General features: G+C 34.4%; 2 protein-coding genes across 2 annotated transcripts; one reads left to right on the top strand and one right to left on the bottom strand.

The window, feature by feature from the left end:
- Positions 1 to 10411: 10411 nt before the first annotated feature.
- On the top strand, positions 10412 to 14788 carry LOC144564794 (LEAF RUST 10 DISEASE-RESISTANCE LOCUS RECEPTOR-LIKE PROTEIN KINASE-like 1.1). The gene is made up of 4 exons (XM_078314393.1): positions 10412 to 11239; positions 12388 to 12417; positions 12876 to 13136; positions 13692 to 14788. Exons 1-4 carry the CDS (start codon positions 10708 to 10710, stop codon positions 14405 to 14407), a joined length of 1539 nt encoding a protein of 512 aa, XP_078170519.1. The 5' UTR covers positions 10412 to 10707; the 3' UTR covers positions 14408 to 14788.
- Positions 14789 to 15290: 502 nt separating this feature from the next.
- LOC144564474 (zinc finger protein ZAT3-like) lies at positions 15291 to 16067 on the bottom strand. The gene has a single exon (XM_078314070.1). The coding sequence runs from the start codon at positions 16065 to 16067 to the stop codon at positions 15291 to 15293; it is 777 nt and encodes a 258-aa protein (XP_078170196.1).
- Positions 16068 to 16825: the final 758 nt, after the last annotated feature.

The raw sequence follows: 16825 nt of genomic DNA, 5'->3' as shown, positions 1-16825 counted from the left end.
GATTAAGCTGGTACAACATTTGTACCAGTAAGAATCCTGAGAAGCTCACAGAACATGCACAGTACTTCTAATGGCAATAGTTTATTCCTACTTTAACTTAAAACTAAATTAAGTTTCATTCTTATTTTTGGTTGAGCAAATTTTGTTTAGGGTCCCAAATTCTAAAAGAGTTAATGCGAGTCATATATTGAGAGAGCATTACATCATTGTTAACAGTGCAATATTTTTAGTTCTGAACTACAACAGCTTGGGAGATTTAATCTAGTTCTTCAAGATTTGCACATAATTAATATATTAGAAAATAAAAAAATTAGGAAAATAAATGCGGAACCATTGTTAGTTTAATTGGCACTAAACGGCTGATTTAAGTTGCGGAACTTAAAATCGATCAGTTTTGTAGTTCTCATGCAAATCAAACAGCCATTTTTATTAATAACCCAAAAAAATAAGGTATTTACCAAAATAACCACAAAATCTGAGTTTTTTCAAATATAACCAAACCGCCAGGTATGCTGGCGGTCCACTTCTATAGCGGACCGCCAAGGACATGGGCGGTCTGATAGAGACCCGACCGCCAGAGTTCTGGGCGGTCCGCTTTTTTTTTTTTGGTTAATATTTTTATTTGTGATGTTTTAGTTTTTTTTTTGCTTAGGGTATTTGCCAAAAAAAAAAACATTTGATATATTTATAAGGAAAGGTTTAAATAGCGTTTATCACGTCATAGCGTGCCGGCTGAAAAAATAGCGCTATTCTCAAATAGCGCCGCTATAGCGATTTTGGCGATTTTGAAGCGATTTTAGGCGATTTTGAGGCGATTGCTACATGTATTCATTGTTATATTTCATTTTGATTTGATTTGTCAGTTTGATTTGATTTGCCAAAAATAACGGACCATTTCAATTTTGGATAATTTTGGGCAATTTTGAGGCGATTGCTACAGGTATAAGACCGTTTCGATGGAATTGCTTAGTTTTAACACTTGATTAGTTATAATTTGACGAAATAGACACGTTGTAATTTCAGAAAACCGTTTCGATGTAAAGCAAAAAAAACATAAAAACCAACATGAAATATAAAATAAAACTGCAATCATAATAATGCTACAGTCCAAAATACATCATAAAAAAACTGCAATCATTTCAAAATACATCATATCCTGCTCCAGCTCCAGCCATATCCTCATCAGACGACGGGCCCGCTCCAGGCGCAGGCCGTGGTCCCCACCGTCTAGATTTAGGCATACTACATTTACAAAAAAAAATATTAAACAATCACAAATTAAGAAGAGAAAAGGTCTTTGTCCACTAGCTAGATCTAGGCATACTACATTTTATGGTTTATATTTTGAAATTTTACAATATACATGATTCTTTGCAGGTTGTAGTTTAAGCTGAAATGTAGCATTTTTTACATTTTATCTTACAGTATACATGGTATTATTTTATGGTTTAGATTTAGAAATTTTAAAGTATACAAGATTTAAAAATTATCAATTTTGTTCTTAAACCCTAACCCTAAACTATCAATTTTAGTTTTTAACCGTAAACCCTAACCCTAGATTTTTATTAATAACCCAAAATTGAAGCAATTCAACAAATTCGACCATAATTTTACAATTCCAAAGCCGATATCCAATTAATTTTATTCAAGTATAGCCTAACAACAAAGTCATGGCCCCAATTCCATACAAATTCAACCAACCACAATCTTATGAATTAAACCAATTAATTTACATATTCAACCGATTAATTTACAAATCCAACCAATTAATACAATTAATTTACAAATTTAACCAATTAACCCTAACCCTAAACCCTAATCGGGTCGCCGTCCGGGAAAATCAACAACCCGGCAAGGTCACAAGCAATTCGCAACAAACAATTCATAATGAGTTTTGATTTAGATAATTACCTGAGAGAGCTTGAATACACGAGTCAGCGGGTTGCGGTCGGTTTCGAGATCCTTCGCTTAACCTCCATAAAAATTCTCACACTTGCACCTTAGTCATATAAACCATACACCTAAGCAAAAAAAAAACTAAAACTTAACAAATGAAAATATTAACAAAAAATTATATCTAAAAAAAAAAAAAAAAAAAAAAGCGGACCGCCCAGAACTCTGGCGGTCAGGTCTCTATCAGACCGCCCATGTCCTTGGCGGTCCGCTATAGAAGTGGACCGCCAGCATACCTGGCGGTTTGGTTATATTTGAAAAAACTCAGATTTTGTGGTTATTTTGATAAATACCTTATTTTTTTGGGTTATTAATAAAAATGGCCGCAAATCAAATAGACATATATATGGCAGAGATATCTAATAAAGGAAAAATCTGTAATAGGAAAAGATTACCAAAAAAATAAAACTACAAACCTGAAATGCTTTTTAACAGGTGATGCTTAAAGAGTTCTGTAGTTTTGAAGACAAATGCTTTAGAATCTATCATGGCTCCATTCACCATTAAAACAATTACCCACATGTACCATAATTACTTAAGCAGAGTACAATAACTCAAGCTGGTACACTCACATGTACCACTGCTGAACACAAAATAAACAGGAAAGATAGGATTGAAGGCACTTAACCTAATGAAAATAGGCTCTGGAACAGATCAATTGCACAAACTTATGTCAGTAAGAGCCACATGGTTTGTGGGTATAATTACTAATTAACAGGATACTGCTTTTAGTCTTGTCTTGTGTTCTAACTTGTAACCATGGATCTTGGTTGTTGTTACCATAAATTGAGTTGGATACCAGTAAATTAAGACTCACAGGAAGGAAAATTCTTTCAGCTACCCTTGGAAACAAAAATTCTTCTTTATTCAGATGGCATTTCTGTTGAAACTGATTTGATAACTCGCAGAAGAAACAAGGGGAGAAGTTTGATCCGTTATTGCATAGGAACAACACACAAAGGACAAAGGAGTGATGTTGCATAATGTCTCATACCAGTCCCCTTGTTTTTTCTGCGAGTTTGCCGAGCATACCGACGATGAATCGCGAGATGAGAGGCTGGGATGGCCTGCCGGTGTGGTGGTGATTTTAGGGTTGGTAGTGGGGGGAGAAAGGGAATTCGCATCCTCTGAGATATCTCATATTTTCCGTGACTTTTTGGAAAATCTCAACCGTTCTACATTCTGCACGAATCTCATAGCTCAAATAATACTGCCCCTGCGCTATCCCCGAATAGGCACCGGACACGTCGGTCACGCAAAATACGCATTCGTTATCGAATTCGTATCCTCTGAGATATCTCAAACTTTGCGTGACTTTATGGAAAATCCTAACCGTTTTAATATGTTATGCACGAACTTCAAAGCACATAATACTTGTCCCCACATCACCCCCGAATAGGCACCGGACACGTCAGTCACGCAAAAGTTGAGATATCTCAGAGGATACGCACTCCACGGAGAAAGGGGGAGGGCTGGGTCTGACTATGACATTCCAAAGTCAATTGGTTTTTGGTGGGCTCATTTGCTACTTCAATTTGGGCCACAAACAAAATGATATTTACAGTTATTTTATTTGGGCCTTCTTGAAATCGAAATTGTAACACGAAAGTTAGTATTACTTTGGGAGTTACCGACAATATGTTTGCAATATAGTCGAAATTTTTATCAATACCCTCCATTAAAATAAATCCAGAAATACCCTCAAGTTTTTTTTTTTTAATGCCCCAACCACCAGAAACTTGGCAGTTACTGTGATTATTATATAGTTTGATTTTCGATGTGCAGGTACTTTCGACCATCAGAGTTCAATTCTGAATCATCTGTTCAATTTCAATGATTTAGTGAACTAACTCGGAGGAACAAATTTTAAATTTTGGTTATTGCATAATGTAGATTCGGTCCCATAGACCTTTTCTTGTTTTGATTTTAAATAGAATCTAATTGGAATAGCTAATTTTGCCATATATATATCCTGAGAAATTTAATTTGAAAATAGCAGTAATTCAAAAGAACAATGCCATTTTGAATGTGACTAATTTTGACTATGGCATGATGTAGTATTCAATGTACACCATTGTTGCATGAAAAAAAAATGACAATAACTACTAACAAAAAATTATTTCTATGATCCCATTAAAACTCGAGTAAACTTGATTATGTATGTATGTACCATAGAAAAATACTATAGCAACCACGAGGAATCATGTCGGTTTTGTGCTAGTAAACCATCAAAATTCTGACGGTTGGGACATTTAAAAACAAAAAAATTGAGGGCGTTTTTGGATTTAACGGTTCGGGTTAGTCGGTTTTGAACCGAACCGAATTAGTTTTGACCAAACAGTTTGATTTTTTCAGTTTAATGGTTTGGTTTGGTTTTGAAATTTTTAAAACCAAAATAACCGAACCGACCAAATTTTTATATATTATGAATTTGGTCTGGACCGCCCGGTTTATTTCTTAATACTCCGATTTATTTTTTAAATCAATTGCTTGAATATTTCAATTTATTTCTTAATATTTGAATTTATTGCTTAATACTCCGATTTATTTCTTAATATACTTTGGTTTATTATAAATAAATTATTTTAAATAAAAAATAATATATTTCAGTTTGAACCGAACAAACCGAAATAAAACTTTGGTTCAGTTCGGTTAGGTTGCAATGCTAAATCGGTTCGGTTTAGTTCTCTTTTTAAACCGAATTATAACTTTGGGTTACCTAGAACCGATGAACACCCCTATATACAGTTACACAAAAAAAAAAAAAAAAAAAAAAAAAATCAAGGAATAAGAATATGGAGTTGAAAAAAGAAATGTATTGTTAATTGTTTCATATATGTTAGATTGTATATGCAAGGAATAAGCTGCGTGCAAAGTCTTTTTTTTTTTTTCTGAAATACAGATTTAAAATATAAAAAAGTTTACTAATAAAATTTTGAATTCAATGACATTGAGAAGTTAAATTGTGCTGTTGGTATTTTTATATAAGCTAGAACTATTTGCGAGGGCAAACCGACGTTTGGTCAAAGGCGAGAACTGCACATAATGCAATTTACAAAGAAATTACGCTAAAGGCTAAATTGCAAAAAAAAAAATTATATATATTAATATTAAAAAATAAAGGTAAATAGTAGGAGTGGCTTCATTTTTTTGTGTAGTAGAAGTAGGGGTGAACAAAAAATTCGAGATTCATGATTCGATTCGAGTTCTACTGTAGAACGATATAAAAAAAAAAAATTCTGATCCAAAGTTTGGAATCGAATTTTTTAATTTTTTTTCAATTGTTGTGTGGACTTGATATATATGGGATACTTTGGAGATCTCCAGTGTTGCAACTTAAGCCTAGACAAAGACAACATGTTGTTTCCCTAATGTCTGATTAATTAAAGTTTAACAAATTTAATTGTTATATAAATATTTTGATGTATATTGGTTTGTAAAGTACAATTTGTACATTAGCAACGCAGGGATTATTTGATGGTACCAGTGGATCTTTTAGGCAGCTTAGAAATACTTCTCTTCATTAATATCGAAACGAGTTAAATAGATACATACACATAAAATAATTAGAACATTTGAAATCAATGAAATGCACAAATATCAATTAGACTAATATGAACCATTAAAATACAAGGAATCAAATTTAACAAATTAGGTCAGTGACATGTGAGTCCCCACTGCCAGAACCCCGACTCACATAAGTGCACACAGCATCTTTCTATTTTATTTTTTCTGCTTTCTCTCTTCCTAATCCCACCCACGATTATTTGTGTTTATTCCTTACTGTCACTTTCGTTGATTGGTCACTTCCATTCCCACCTTTAATTCTTCATCGTTCTCTCACCCGTATTCAATACCAATCGCATCACCATTCCTCTCTCTGCGGAAGCGACCCTTGCTCCTCTGAAGTCAATTTTGAAGACTTTGCGCGTCCCTTACCCCTACACTGACAGCTCCGTCTGCGCTTATAACGGAAGAGTAAAAAAAAAAAAATAGAAGAGCCTCAAAACAGTTTTGAGATGAAGTTTCTGGTTATACTTTTTTTTTTTTTCTATTTTTTTGTTCATTATTTTAAGTACTGTTTATGTAAATGTATGAATTTTTAGATTTTTTTTGTTATATTTTTATTTTTTTTAGTTAGAATATTATTAATATAACTAATAATATGTGATGTAATTGTAATTGTTGTTTATATCAGTAAATGTAGTGTATTTGGTATGGTATGTATTTTGTTTAAATTTAGAATAATTATTTGAGTACCCTCACTTTAGTACTCTCAAAATTCTTGATGTGAATTATGCAATACAAGTAATAAATTCTAAATTGCACTCAATTTGGTTGCAAGTGTACAACCTTATCGAGGAGTACTTAGGGATCGTCTCCACAGGGACAAGTCGGAATATTAACTCTAACCTAACAATTTAATTTAGTAAAAGAAAGTAAAAAAGGTTTTTGTTTGTTCAAAGGTTAGTTTGGTTTCGATTAAAATGAATTAAACTAAAGTCTTAAAGCAAAATATGAGTTTTTAACAAGTATGAGAAATTAGGGTTTCTTAGGGTTCCTATCCACTAGTGTTATGACTAATTGGTTTATTAAATTTGTTCTTTTAGTTATGAAGGCACAGTTGGGTGTTGTAGGTACAAAGGGATATCTCTATATTAATACCATCTTTAAATTAGAATAAACGTCACCTCTCGGTACTTGGCTACCCTAATCTAAAGTCATTAAGTTCTTACTGTCCCAATAAATCTAGAAAACTATCTTTCACCTCTCGGTACTTGGCACAATTATCTAAACTATTAGGTAAAGCCCGTATAAGACAAGCGTCACCTCTCGGTACTTAGCCTATCAAATACCCTATTCCTTATGGTATGGACCTAATATTCAATTTCTCAATTGCAAATGCCAAATCCTAGGGTTTCATGTGATTTCGATTAAGTCCTCACAATCAATTAAAATAAAGAATAGATCACAACAAAGAACAAGAATATATAAAATAAAACCAACTAAATCATAACAAAAGTTTCAAGTACAACCCTAATCAACCCTAGAAAAGCCCTTAGCCAGTCATGGCTAAAGCACAAATCAAATCAAAAGAATAAAAGAGTTCCAAAGGAAGAAAAGAAAATAATAAAACCGATTGATCAATGATCTCTCCTCCCTTCTTCTCTCTTCTTGCTATTCCTTGCTTTTCTTTATTAAAATCCTAGAAATTCTGCCTAAAAAACGTCCCTCAATCTGTTCTACAGGTTCCTATTTATAGCCCCCTCTAAAACCTAGAAATAACCAACCAAAAATAGCAAATTCAGACTCTGAACCGACTTAATTGCGGGCCGCAATGTACTGTAGCAGTTAACAGACTGCGCAGAAAAATTCTAAAGAGGTCCTTGCGGGCCGCAATAAAAGTCCTTGCGGGTCGCAATACATTCCTTTTATATTCTCAGGTTGTAGATCTTCTCGTTAGCTTTCCAAAAAGTGGTCACAAGCCTAAATCGGAGTTACGAGTCAAAAGTTATGGCCGTTTTAAGTTCATACTCTATTTTTGGCTGACTGCTACAGTGCGTTGCGGGCCGCAATAACTTTATTGCGGGCCGCAATAACTGTGCTGTAATGAAGAGGCTCTGACTTGTTTGGTTGCGGGCCGCAATAACTCCATTTCGGGCCGCAATAAATGTTGGCAAAAGCTCATTTCTTCGTGCTAACTCACCCGTTTTGCTTCGTTAAGGTCCAAACACTTGATTACCTGTAAAACAAACATAACTAGGGCAGTAACTTGAACTTTTGGACATTTCTAACCTAATTAAACCTAATTTAAACTAATTTAACCAAAACTTGGCTTAATTTACATACCTAACCCTAGGTTTAAATAGATACAATTTTGGCTTATCAATTCTGTACTCTATTTAAAGAAATTATGAATTAGTTCCTACTAATTATATGGTCCCCACTAATTGTTATTCAAAAATTTCTACAACACTTTTTTCCTCTATGATCCCGACTAATATAGTCCCCCCTTTTCCAATTTTCGCATTCGTTCCTGCACCAACCTTCCTCTAATGAAGTGGTGGGTCCCATATCACCGCATCAACCTTACCCAATCGTTGACACGTCAACCTTACTCTAATAAAAATAGTTGACCACATAGGTATAAATACTTCATGTATACTTTCAAACGTCATCCAGTGTTATATGTAAAAAAATATTTATTAGTATATGTATAAATATTTGCACAACGAGCTATAAATACTTCTGTAACGATGAGCTCGAAAGTAAGATATCATGTATCTCAATTGAAAAAGAAAATTACATAGAAGACGTTCGTGGTTATACATTTGCAAAATTTCCTCACAGATCGTCAGAAATATAGACGGGATTAAACGAAGAAAACAAAACCACATCTAAAAACGTGTATGCCCAACCCCCCCCCCCCCCCCCCCCCCCCCCTCCCCACATCCCCCAATGTAATTTGAGTGGTCCACTATAGTTATTTATGGTACTCATACGTTTTGGAATATTTAGTTGGAGAAACAATTATTTATGTAAAAATTATTTCCATCATAAATACAAATATTTCCGTGCACAAGTATAAATACTTCATTTTATAGTTATAGTGCAGGTATTGTTACCAGCTTTCTTCAATTTATAATTTTTTAAATTTAGTTTAATGCTTTTGGTATTTAGATATAGGGTTTGATTTGAATTCAGATCTAAGATTTCATTGATTTAAAAAAAAATTGAATTATGTACGGTTTTTAATAAAAAAAAAGTGTACGATTAATGTTTTCATACACAGTTTTAATTTAAAAACTGTGTATGATGTGTTTTGGTGAAAACATTGGAAAAAATATATGAATTAATAGGGTTTTTTAATAAAAAAATTGTGTAGGATTAATGTTTTAAGACACATGAGTTTTACTTTAAACCGGGTATAATGTGTTTTGGCCCAAAAAAATGAGCAAAATTAACAAAAAAAAAAACATAGGACACTGCATACAATTTACGTATGTAATTTACGAATTTACGGACTCTATTATATACAACTCCCGTGAACATTGCAAAACCGTGTATAAATCTATTTTTCAACCACGTATGGATTATGGAACCATTTTATGTGGTAGTGCAACACTGTATGAGGTCACCAGAAATCCAGGATAATAAATGAGATATTTGTATAGCGAATTTTTTTATAAACCATAATTAATTAAATTAATTTTAACAAAGTAGCATGATTATTTTTTCTTACAAAAACCACAAGGACCGAATCCCCAATTCGGTCTCCAAATTTTACTTTTTGGAGAGACCGAATTGCGAATTCGGTCTCCACATTTTTCTCTGTTTCGGCCTGTTTCTTCCAGGGACAGCCTCTATTTCAGTCTGTTTCTGCCAGGGACAGCCCCTATTTTTTTTTCCACATTTTCTTCTATTTTGGCCCCTATTTCGGTCTTGTTTCTACCAAAAACAAGCTGTTTCAGCCAAGGACAGCCACTGTTTCTTCTAGGAACAAGCTGTTTCTGTCAGGGGCTAGCCCTCTGTTTCAAAATAAAGAGGGACCGAATCTTTAATTCGGTCCAAAAAAAAGTAAAATGTGGAGACCGAATTAGGTATTCGGTCCTTATGATTTTTGTAAAAAAAAATAATAGTCATGCTGCTTTGTTAAAATTAATTTAATTAATTATGATTTATAAAAAACATTCTTGTATAGCTGTTTCTTCTCTTTTCTTTCTGCCACCTGTTGCTTTAGTTGGTTTTATTTTTTATTCTGGTCTAAATAACTTTCATAATTGTCCTCTCCAGCCGTACAAAGATCATTGGAGATTTCTAACATATCTGAACCGTCCATTTCAATCTGACTGTCATAAAAAGGTTTATATTCTCTTGTTATATTTTTTGAGTTTACTTCCCAGTCAATGGTAGGACCGTACGTAGGATCGAGGTGATGCAAAGATAGGTATATAAAGACTTGTACTTGGAGACAAGAGAAGACCTTGACTAAGTGAACTATCTTTTAAGCCCAACGAATAATTATGTTTACAATAACATGGAATATTTCACCAGAAAGCCAGACTGAAGTCGTGGGAAAAATGATTATATAGCTTACGTTTGATCCGGACCGTCCGATTTTCTTTTGCACGTATATTAAAGGGGCCCTGTGTGTTTCACCTCGGACTGGATTGGCCTAGATTCTAATTGGACGGCCCTGATCTGAACTCTAATATTCTGTTATTTCAGAGGATACGGATTCGTCTACAAGTTATTCTACCTTGATGTATATTTCGAAATTTACATACTGTGAGAAAACATTTAAACTGACTGATTTATTTCCCTTCTGAAATGAAATCAGGGGCCTTTCCCACTATATAACTAGCATCCATGAGAATTTATTCAAAGTTGTTGTTAAAGAGATGCATGTATTGTAGAAACTAAACTACCTTCTTGGTGACATTTTTCATAATTGTAAGGGCCTAACTGCTTATCTTTCAATATATATCCAAGTCAAGTTCAAATTCAATCCATGGAAAATTTTATAAGAGGTTGGAAGAATAGTATGTCTGTATCCGTATCTTCTCTATAGTTTAGAAATAGCAATAACTTAAGTATCTCAGTTGGTTGTCTTTAATGGCTGCTTCAGTACTGGCTTGTCTTTTTTTCATTTTCTTCCTTCCAGCCTGCTTCTCCAACCCATGTACCCGTACACTTCCATGTGATTCTTCTATTCAAATTAAGCCTCCTTTCATCTTCTAATCAGATGTTACGATGGGTCTTATTTGTCCGGGCTATTTAACGATTGGATGTAACAAGAGTACGCCATTTATTTTATGGCTTCCCAAGTCATTACCATTGAAAAACATCTCATATGAAAACAACACCATTACGGTTCAAGATCCTTATCTTAGTAGTTCTTTGAATAAATCTGGCTGTCATAATCTTTATTTTAATTTCTCTAGTCCTATTAGCGTGTACCGTGGGATGTATGATTTATTGAATATAAGCCTGTCTTCTGTGAGATGTGTCCCTCCTGATCATATACAATCACCACCCAAGATATTTGGAAAGGATTACAAGCTTAGCTACTCATCTTCTCTTGGTGAAGATGATCATAAGCCTACGCAAATTTGTTTGAAGCCTCATAATTATTCCCTTGATCCATCATTTGACTCCATTTTCTCATTCAAAAATGACAGCCCACAGCTTACTCTACTATCATCTAGTTACTCATATGATCTTGTAGCACAGCCCGGTTGCTTTGCAAACTGGACAGAGGTTTTTGATCCTAAAGATGGAAAAGGTTAGTAGCTTGCATATTTAATCAATTCATCCCTGTTAATTTTCTTTTTAATCTTTTTGTAAATTATGGACAGTTCCATTTTCTTTTTGTATTTTTCATTTCCCTTTTGGAATAATTAATGTGGTCTTAACATAACAGCTAGCTCTGATAGAGATAATATACGAGACTTTTGACTGATTAACCCTTAAGCCTATGACTATTCAGAATTATTACAATAATAGCTAACCTTTTTTTTTTCTTTCTAAAATTTCCCTTTTCAAAGTTTCCTGGTCTTACTTCCATGTGAATAATTCCCAATTTTCCCATACTTGTTGAAAAGGATGGCTACCTTTTTCATATAGTCGATTATTCCGTTCCCTTCTAAAATAAAATCAGAAGTCTTTTATTTCATACCTAACTCAATGTTTAGCATAATAATTCCATAACATTTTACTTCTAGTATTGATATCTTTATTGCTTTTCATCAATCTATGTTGTTCTAATTTATTTTTACTGGAGGTGCTGGTAGGAAATTTCCATTTTTCTATCCTGTCCAAAAATTCTGTCAGGGTTCTTGTCAAACAGTAGGAATAGAACATAAGTATAACTATTACGAAACTTCTCTCATTTTTAGAAATAGCAACTAATTTATCCTAATTTGTGCTCTTTTGCATTGGCCACTGCAGAATCCTTTTATTCTCTTCTTATTCTTCCTATTCCCCTCCCCTGCTTCCCTATTTCGTGTCCAACTACACCTCGTAATAATTCTATACGAATCAATTATGACAATCAAGATCTTTCCCTGATAGGAGCTAATTACTCAAATCATCTTTTGCCTAATTAGCATGATTGCTTTGCTAACAGCATATCCATACTCGCTTGTGATGAACAATGCATAGCTTAATAACTTGCTCACATTCTATTTGGTTATTTTGTTTTTCATTTTTTGCTAGTAAACTGTATGGAGTACATGGAGATATTAGTGTGTATACAATATGGCAGATGATTAGAAATGTATAGGTGGTAGTTAATTAGAGGATGATTAGTGGAGATGTCTAGGATTAGTCAAGCCTATAAATATGCATCATGTCATTGTAATTAAAGACACAAGTTCAATACAAGATTATCTCTTTAAACCTCTTACAATTCATTCTTTATCCATATTGCAGAACATCGCTTGCGAACGAGAATCATAATAGGTAAGTATCACTTCTATTTTAGTTTTACAGTAAGGTAAACATACAAACTGTGCTATCTTTACATTTATTTATAAAATCATGAATCTTTTTGCATTTTAGAAGAAGAGTTAAGATAAGACATCTCTTTCATACAGGGCTTCAATAATATTATGAGATATATAGTCGAACTAATTAATTTAGAATAGTAGTTGGTCTTCAACCCATCCAAACTGATGAATTACTCATTTTAGCATGATTTCAATAATATTCTCTGCTCCATTTCTTTTGGAGGCAAATTAATATTTTGAGAATATCAATTGGGTTGAAGAAAAATTAACATGGTTTCCATTGAAACTTCGATAAACCTACTTGAAAAGTCAACTTCATCTAGCTCATGGAATGATCAAATTTTAAACATTTTACTTTTTGTACTCTATTTATGTGTATTCTCACTTTGATTTAATTATGCTTCACTTCAGGATGCGTTGTGGGATTCGCATTTGTGCTTGCATTATGTGGTTTGTTACTTCTATTCTACAAGCGCAAGAAACTGAGATTGATCTCATCATCGTCAAAGCTTCTGGTACAAAGAGATGTTTCTGATCAAGACTTTCATGACCCAGAGATGGTGGGGTCAGAATACACTCAGATTTTCTCTTACGAGGAACTTTGCGAGGCAACTGAAGGATTTAGCATATCAAAAGAGCTTGGTGATGGAGGTTTTGGCATTGTATATAAAGGTAAATACTATCACTTGTATATGTAAGGTAATTGTTTTCTCAAAAATTGATCTCATTTTTGAGAAAGAGCTTTGTGAATCAAAGGATTTAGCGAATCAATAGAGCTTGGTGATGGAGGTTTTTTATTCAACATTGATCTCATTTATTAATATTTTTTCAAAATGCTTTCTCAACTTTTTGATTTTTTTTTTATTATTGTGGAGAAAAATATCTCTGTTTTTACTCGAGTTAGTTAAGTTAGATATACCTACTTAGGAATAAATATCACCTGAGTTAACTCAAATTTCGAGTTTAAATCCATACCGTTCGATTTGTTTAGGCACAAATATTAAAGGGGCTCTGTGCATTCCATCTCGGGCCGGATTGGCCCGGATTCTGATCGGATGGTATGGATTCAAACTCAAAATTTGAGTTACTTCAGATGGATCCCGACTCCTAACTTAGGACCTTGAATTCTGTAGGAGCACTCATGATATTTTATTTAAAAGAAGGCTTTTTGGATATTATTGAGGTTGTTAATCAGTGATTAACAATGAACAATGGAAAATTCTCTAGGGATACTCAAGGATGGGCGGACAATCGCAGTAAAGCGCCTTTACAAGAACAACTACAAAAGCACCGAGCAATTTATGAATGAAGTTGATATTCTCTCTCGTCTCCACCACCCGAACCTCGTCACTCTCTTTGGCTGCACAGCCCGCTCCAGCCGGGAGCTGCTTCTCGTCTTCGAGTTTGTCCCCAATGGCACTGTTGCCGATCACCTCCATGGGTCCCGCTCTAGTGAAAATGCATTAACCTGGCCGGTTCGCTTGTCAATTGCTATCGAGACGGCAAATGCTCTTGCGTATTTACACACAGTTGAGCCCCCAATAATTCATCGAGATGTCAAGACGAATAACATATTACTAGATGATAGTTTCCATGTCAAGGTTGGTGATTTTGGTTTGTCGCGTTTGTTCCCATTGGATGTGACACATGTTTCGACGATTCCTCAGGGTACTCCTGGGTATGTGGACCCGGTGTACTACCAGTGCTACCATCTTACTGACAAGAGTGATGTCTACAGTTTTGGGGTTGTTTTGATGGAATTGATTTCATCAAAACAGGCTGTAGATTTGAGCAGGGGCAAAGATGAGATCAACCTTGCTAATATGGCGTTAAACAAAATACAGAGGTGTCAGTTGAACGAGTTGGTGGACTCAGCTCTCGGGTTCATGTCAAATTGGGAGGTGCACTGCATGGTTTCTTTGGTTGCTGAGCTGGCATTTTGATGCTTGCAACCTGATAGAGAAATGAGACCATCTATAAAGGAGGTTTTGGAGGCACTGAGAGTGATCGAAAAAGGGGACTATAATGGAGATAAAATAGTTAAGGAAAATATGATAATTGATGAAGCTTATCTGTTAAAGGGTGAAACAAACTTTTCTTCCGATACTATGACTGATAGTTGGAAGAGCAGCTCTACCACACCTAATACTAGCGGATAAGGTATCAACATTATATATGTTGTTCAATTAAAACTTTTTTTTATGTTTGCTAGGGGGATTTACACAAAATATATAGATTAATAGAGTAAATTACATGAGAGTAGATCTGTACGATATATTGCGTGATTGTTGTACAATTTTTCATTTTTTGAAAAATATGGTTTTACATCTGTACAGCTTTTCCGATGAATATTTTAATTATACGAGATATTCTCACATGCTTAAATAAAAGTGGATTGATACAATAGACAATAAAAGAAGAATATGAGACATACGATAAAAGTAGAATATAAAAGTCAAACAGACGACAACTAAATAACAGTCTCATAAAGCATAATAATTAACAACTACATAATAGTCCCGAAAGACACAAACTTATAAGATTAACACAGTATTATTATTTATTAATAAACAAATAGAAACTATGTACCAAAAAAGTTTAACTAACTGAACTTACAAAACATGCACTTGTAATTAGTTATAATTAATAGCAAAGTGCAAACTCTTCCCATTAATTTAAAAAAAAAAAAAAATAGAGACCACTACAGACTCCATTAAAATAAAATCATTTGTCTTAATTTCCAATGGAAAAATAAAACTACCGCAACACACTCCATTATACTACTACTTAATTATAAGCTAATATGAAACGCGTTCTGCCTTCAGCCTAGAGGCATTCATTAACAGCATTCTGTGCCATGTCAGCTTGACCATTTGGCACCTCACTGATCAGTAGGTTCTTTTTGTAATGAGCCCGCTTGTGCCCACCTAGCTGCTGCCCCGTGGCATAACTCTCATTGCAAACCTCACACACATGGGACCCGCTTTCGCTTTTCACCTTCCTCTTCCTCTTCCGACTCTTCTGCACTTCACCATTCTTTAGTACTTCAGTCGGTTCCTGAATTGCTTCATTCTTCCTCTCCTTTTTGTGACTGGAGCCATGCTCGACTAAAGCCTGGTCCGAAGGGAAACTCCTGTTGCAGTTTTCAGAGGCATGCTTCTTCTCATCCAATGGATCAGATTCCATGGTCCTCCACAAGTCATTTGATTTTGAGCGTGACATCTCCATCAAAGTAAGAACAGCCACGACATCCTCCAGGCTGTTCATGTCTATCACGGGTTTCCGGATGCGCTTTCTAGTTGAGGCCCATCTATAAGGGAGAAGGTGATCAGCTGGCCTTTTGAGAGTACCCTTCAAGCTTTTGTCCTTATGAATTCTCATGTGGCCAAACTTGGCTTGGTCCGTCTTGAATCCCTTGCCACAATGGTCACACTTAGATTCTAGTTTGGGATCTCTTCTTGAGGTAGAAGGAGACCCCTGGAGGCAAGGCACTGGAGCAGACGATGATGAAGATTGACCTTGGTCCGATATGTAAAAGTGAGGTGGAAGGGAAAACTCCTCTGGTTTAGATGGTAGATTTATCAAAGCATAAAAGATCTCCATTTGTCAGAGATTACAAGGGTTCCTGCTTAAGAACGGAGAATTGAATTTAGATCAAGTGAATGCAAATTATGTATATATAGTTGTCTTTCTCAAAAATAACGATGAACTCCTTAATTCAACTTTAAAAAATAGACATGCGGAAAACAACAAAAAATGGCTTTCAAAATGAGAATAATATTTTAATAATCTAAATTAAAAATCAATTTAACAATGCAGTTTATACTTTAAAATAATACAATATAATCATTAAATTAGAGAATGTTAAAAATCTTGGATGGAAGAACAATTTTTGTTTGAGTTATATATATGATCCTCGTGAGAGGGCATGCATGACCCCCACATCAGAGACCATGCAGTTTTATATTCTTATATGAAAATGAAGATTGAAAAACAAAAAATATCCACGGCAACACAAAATTCCCCAAAATAAATAAACAAGAAAATTCTGAACAAAGATGGCTTGCAATAAATACCTTGGGAACTTGAAAGAAGTCGAAGAAAACTAAAGAACTTGGAAAAGATATTGTTTGTTCACTTTCGGATCGAGTCTCAGATTGAAAACAGAGAGAGCATGCAAAGGCTAGGGGAGCGAGAAACAATCAAAGCAGATGTAATGAACGTGGGGGTGCTTGATATATATAGAGGCAACAAAAATTGAGGCGGTGAAAATAATCCTGCTATTAATAGATTAATTAATTAGTGCCGAAGTCATTTGTCTGGGTCACATACATTTTCCTTTTTTAATCTGATTTCCTTTT

Source organism: Carex rostrata, chromosome 13 (assembly GCF_964058835.1).
Source record: "Carex rostrata chromosome 13, lpCarRost1.2, whole genome shotgun sequence".
Lineage (NCBI taxonomy): Eukaryota > Viridiplantae > Streptophyta > Magnoliopsida > Poales > Cyperaceae > Carex > Carex rostrata.
This window is presented reverse-complemented; position numbering and strand designations above follow the sequence as displayed.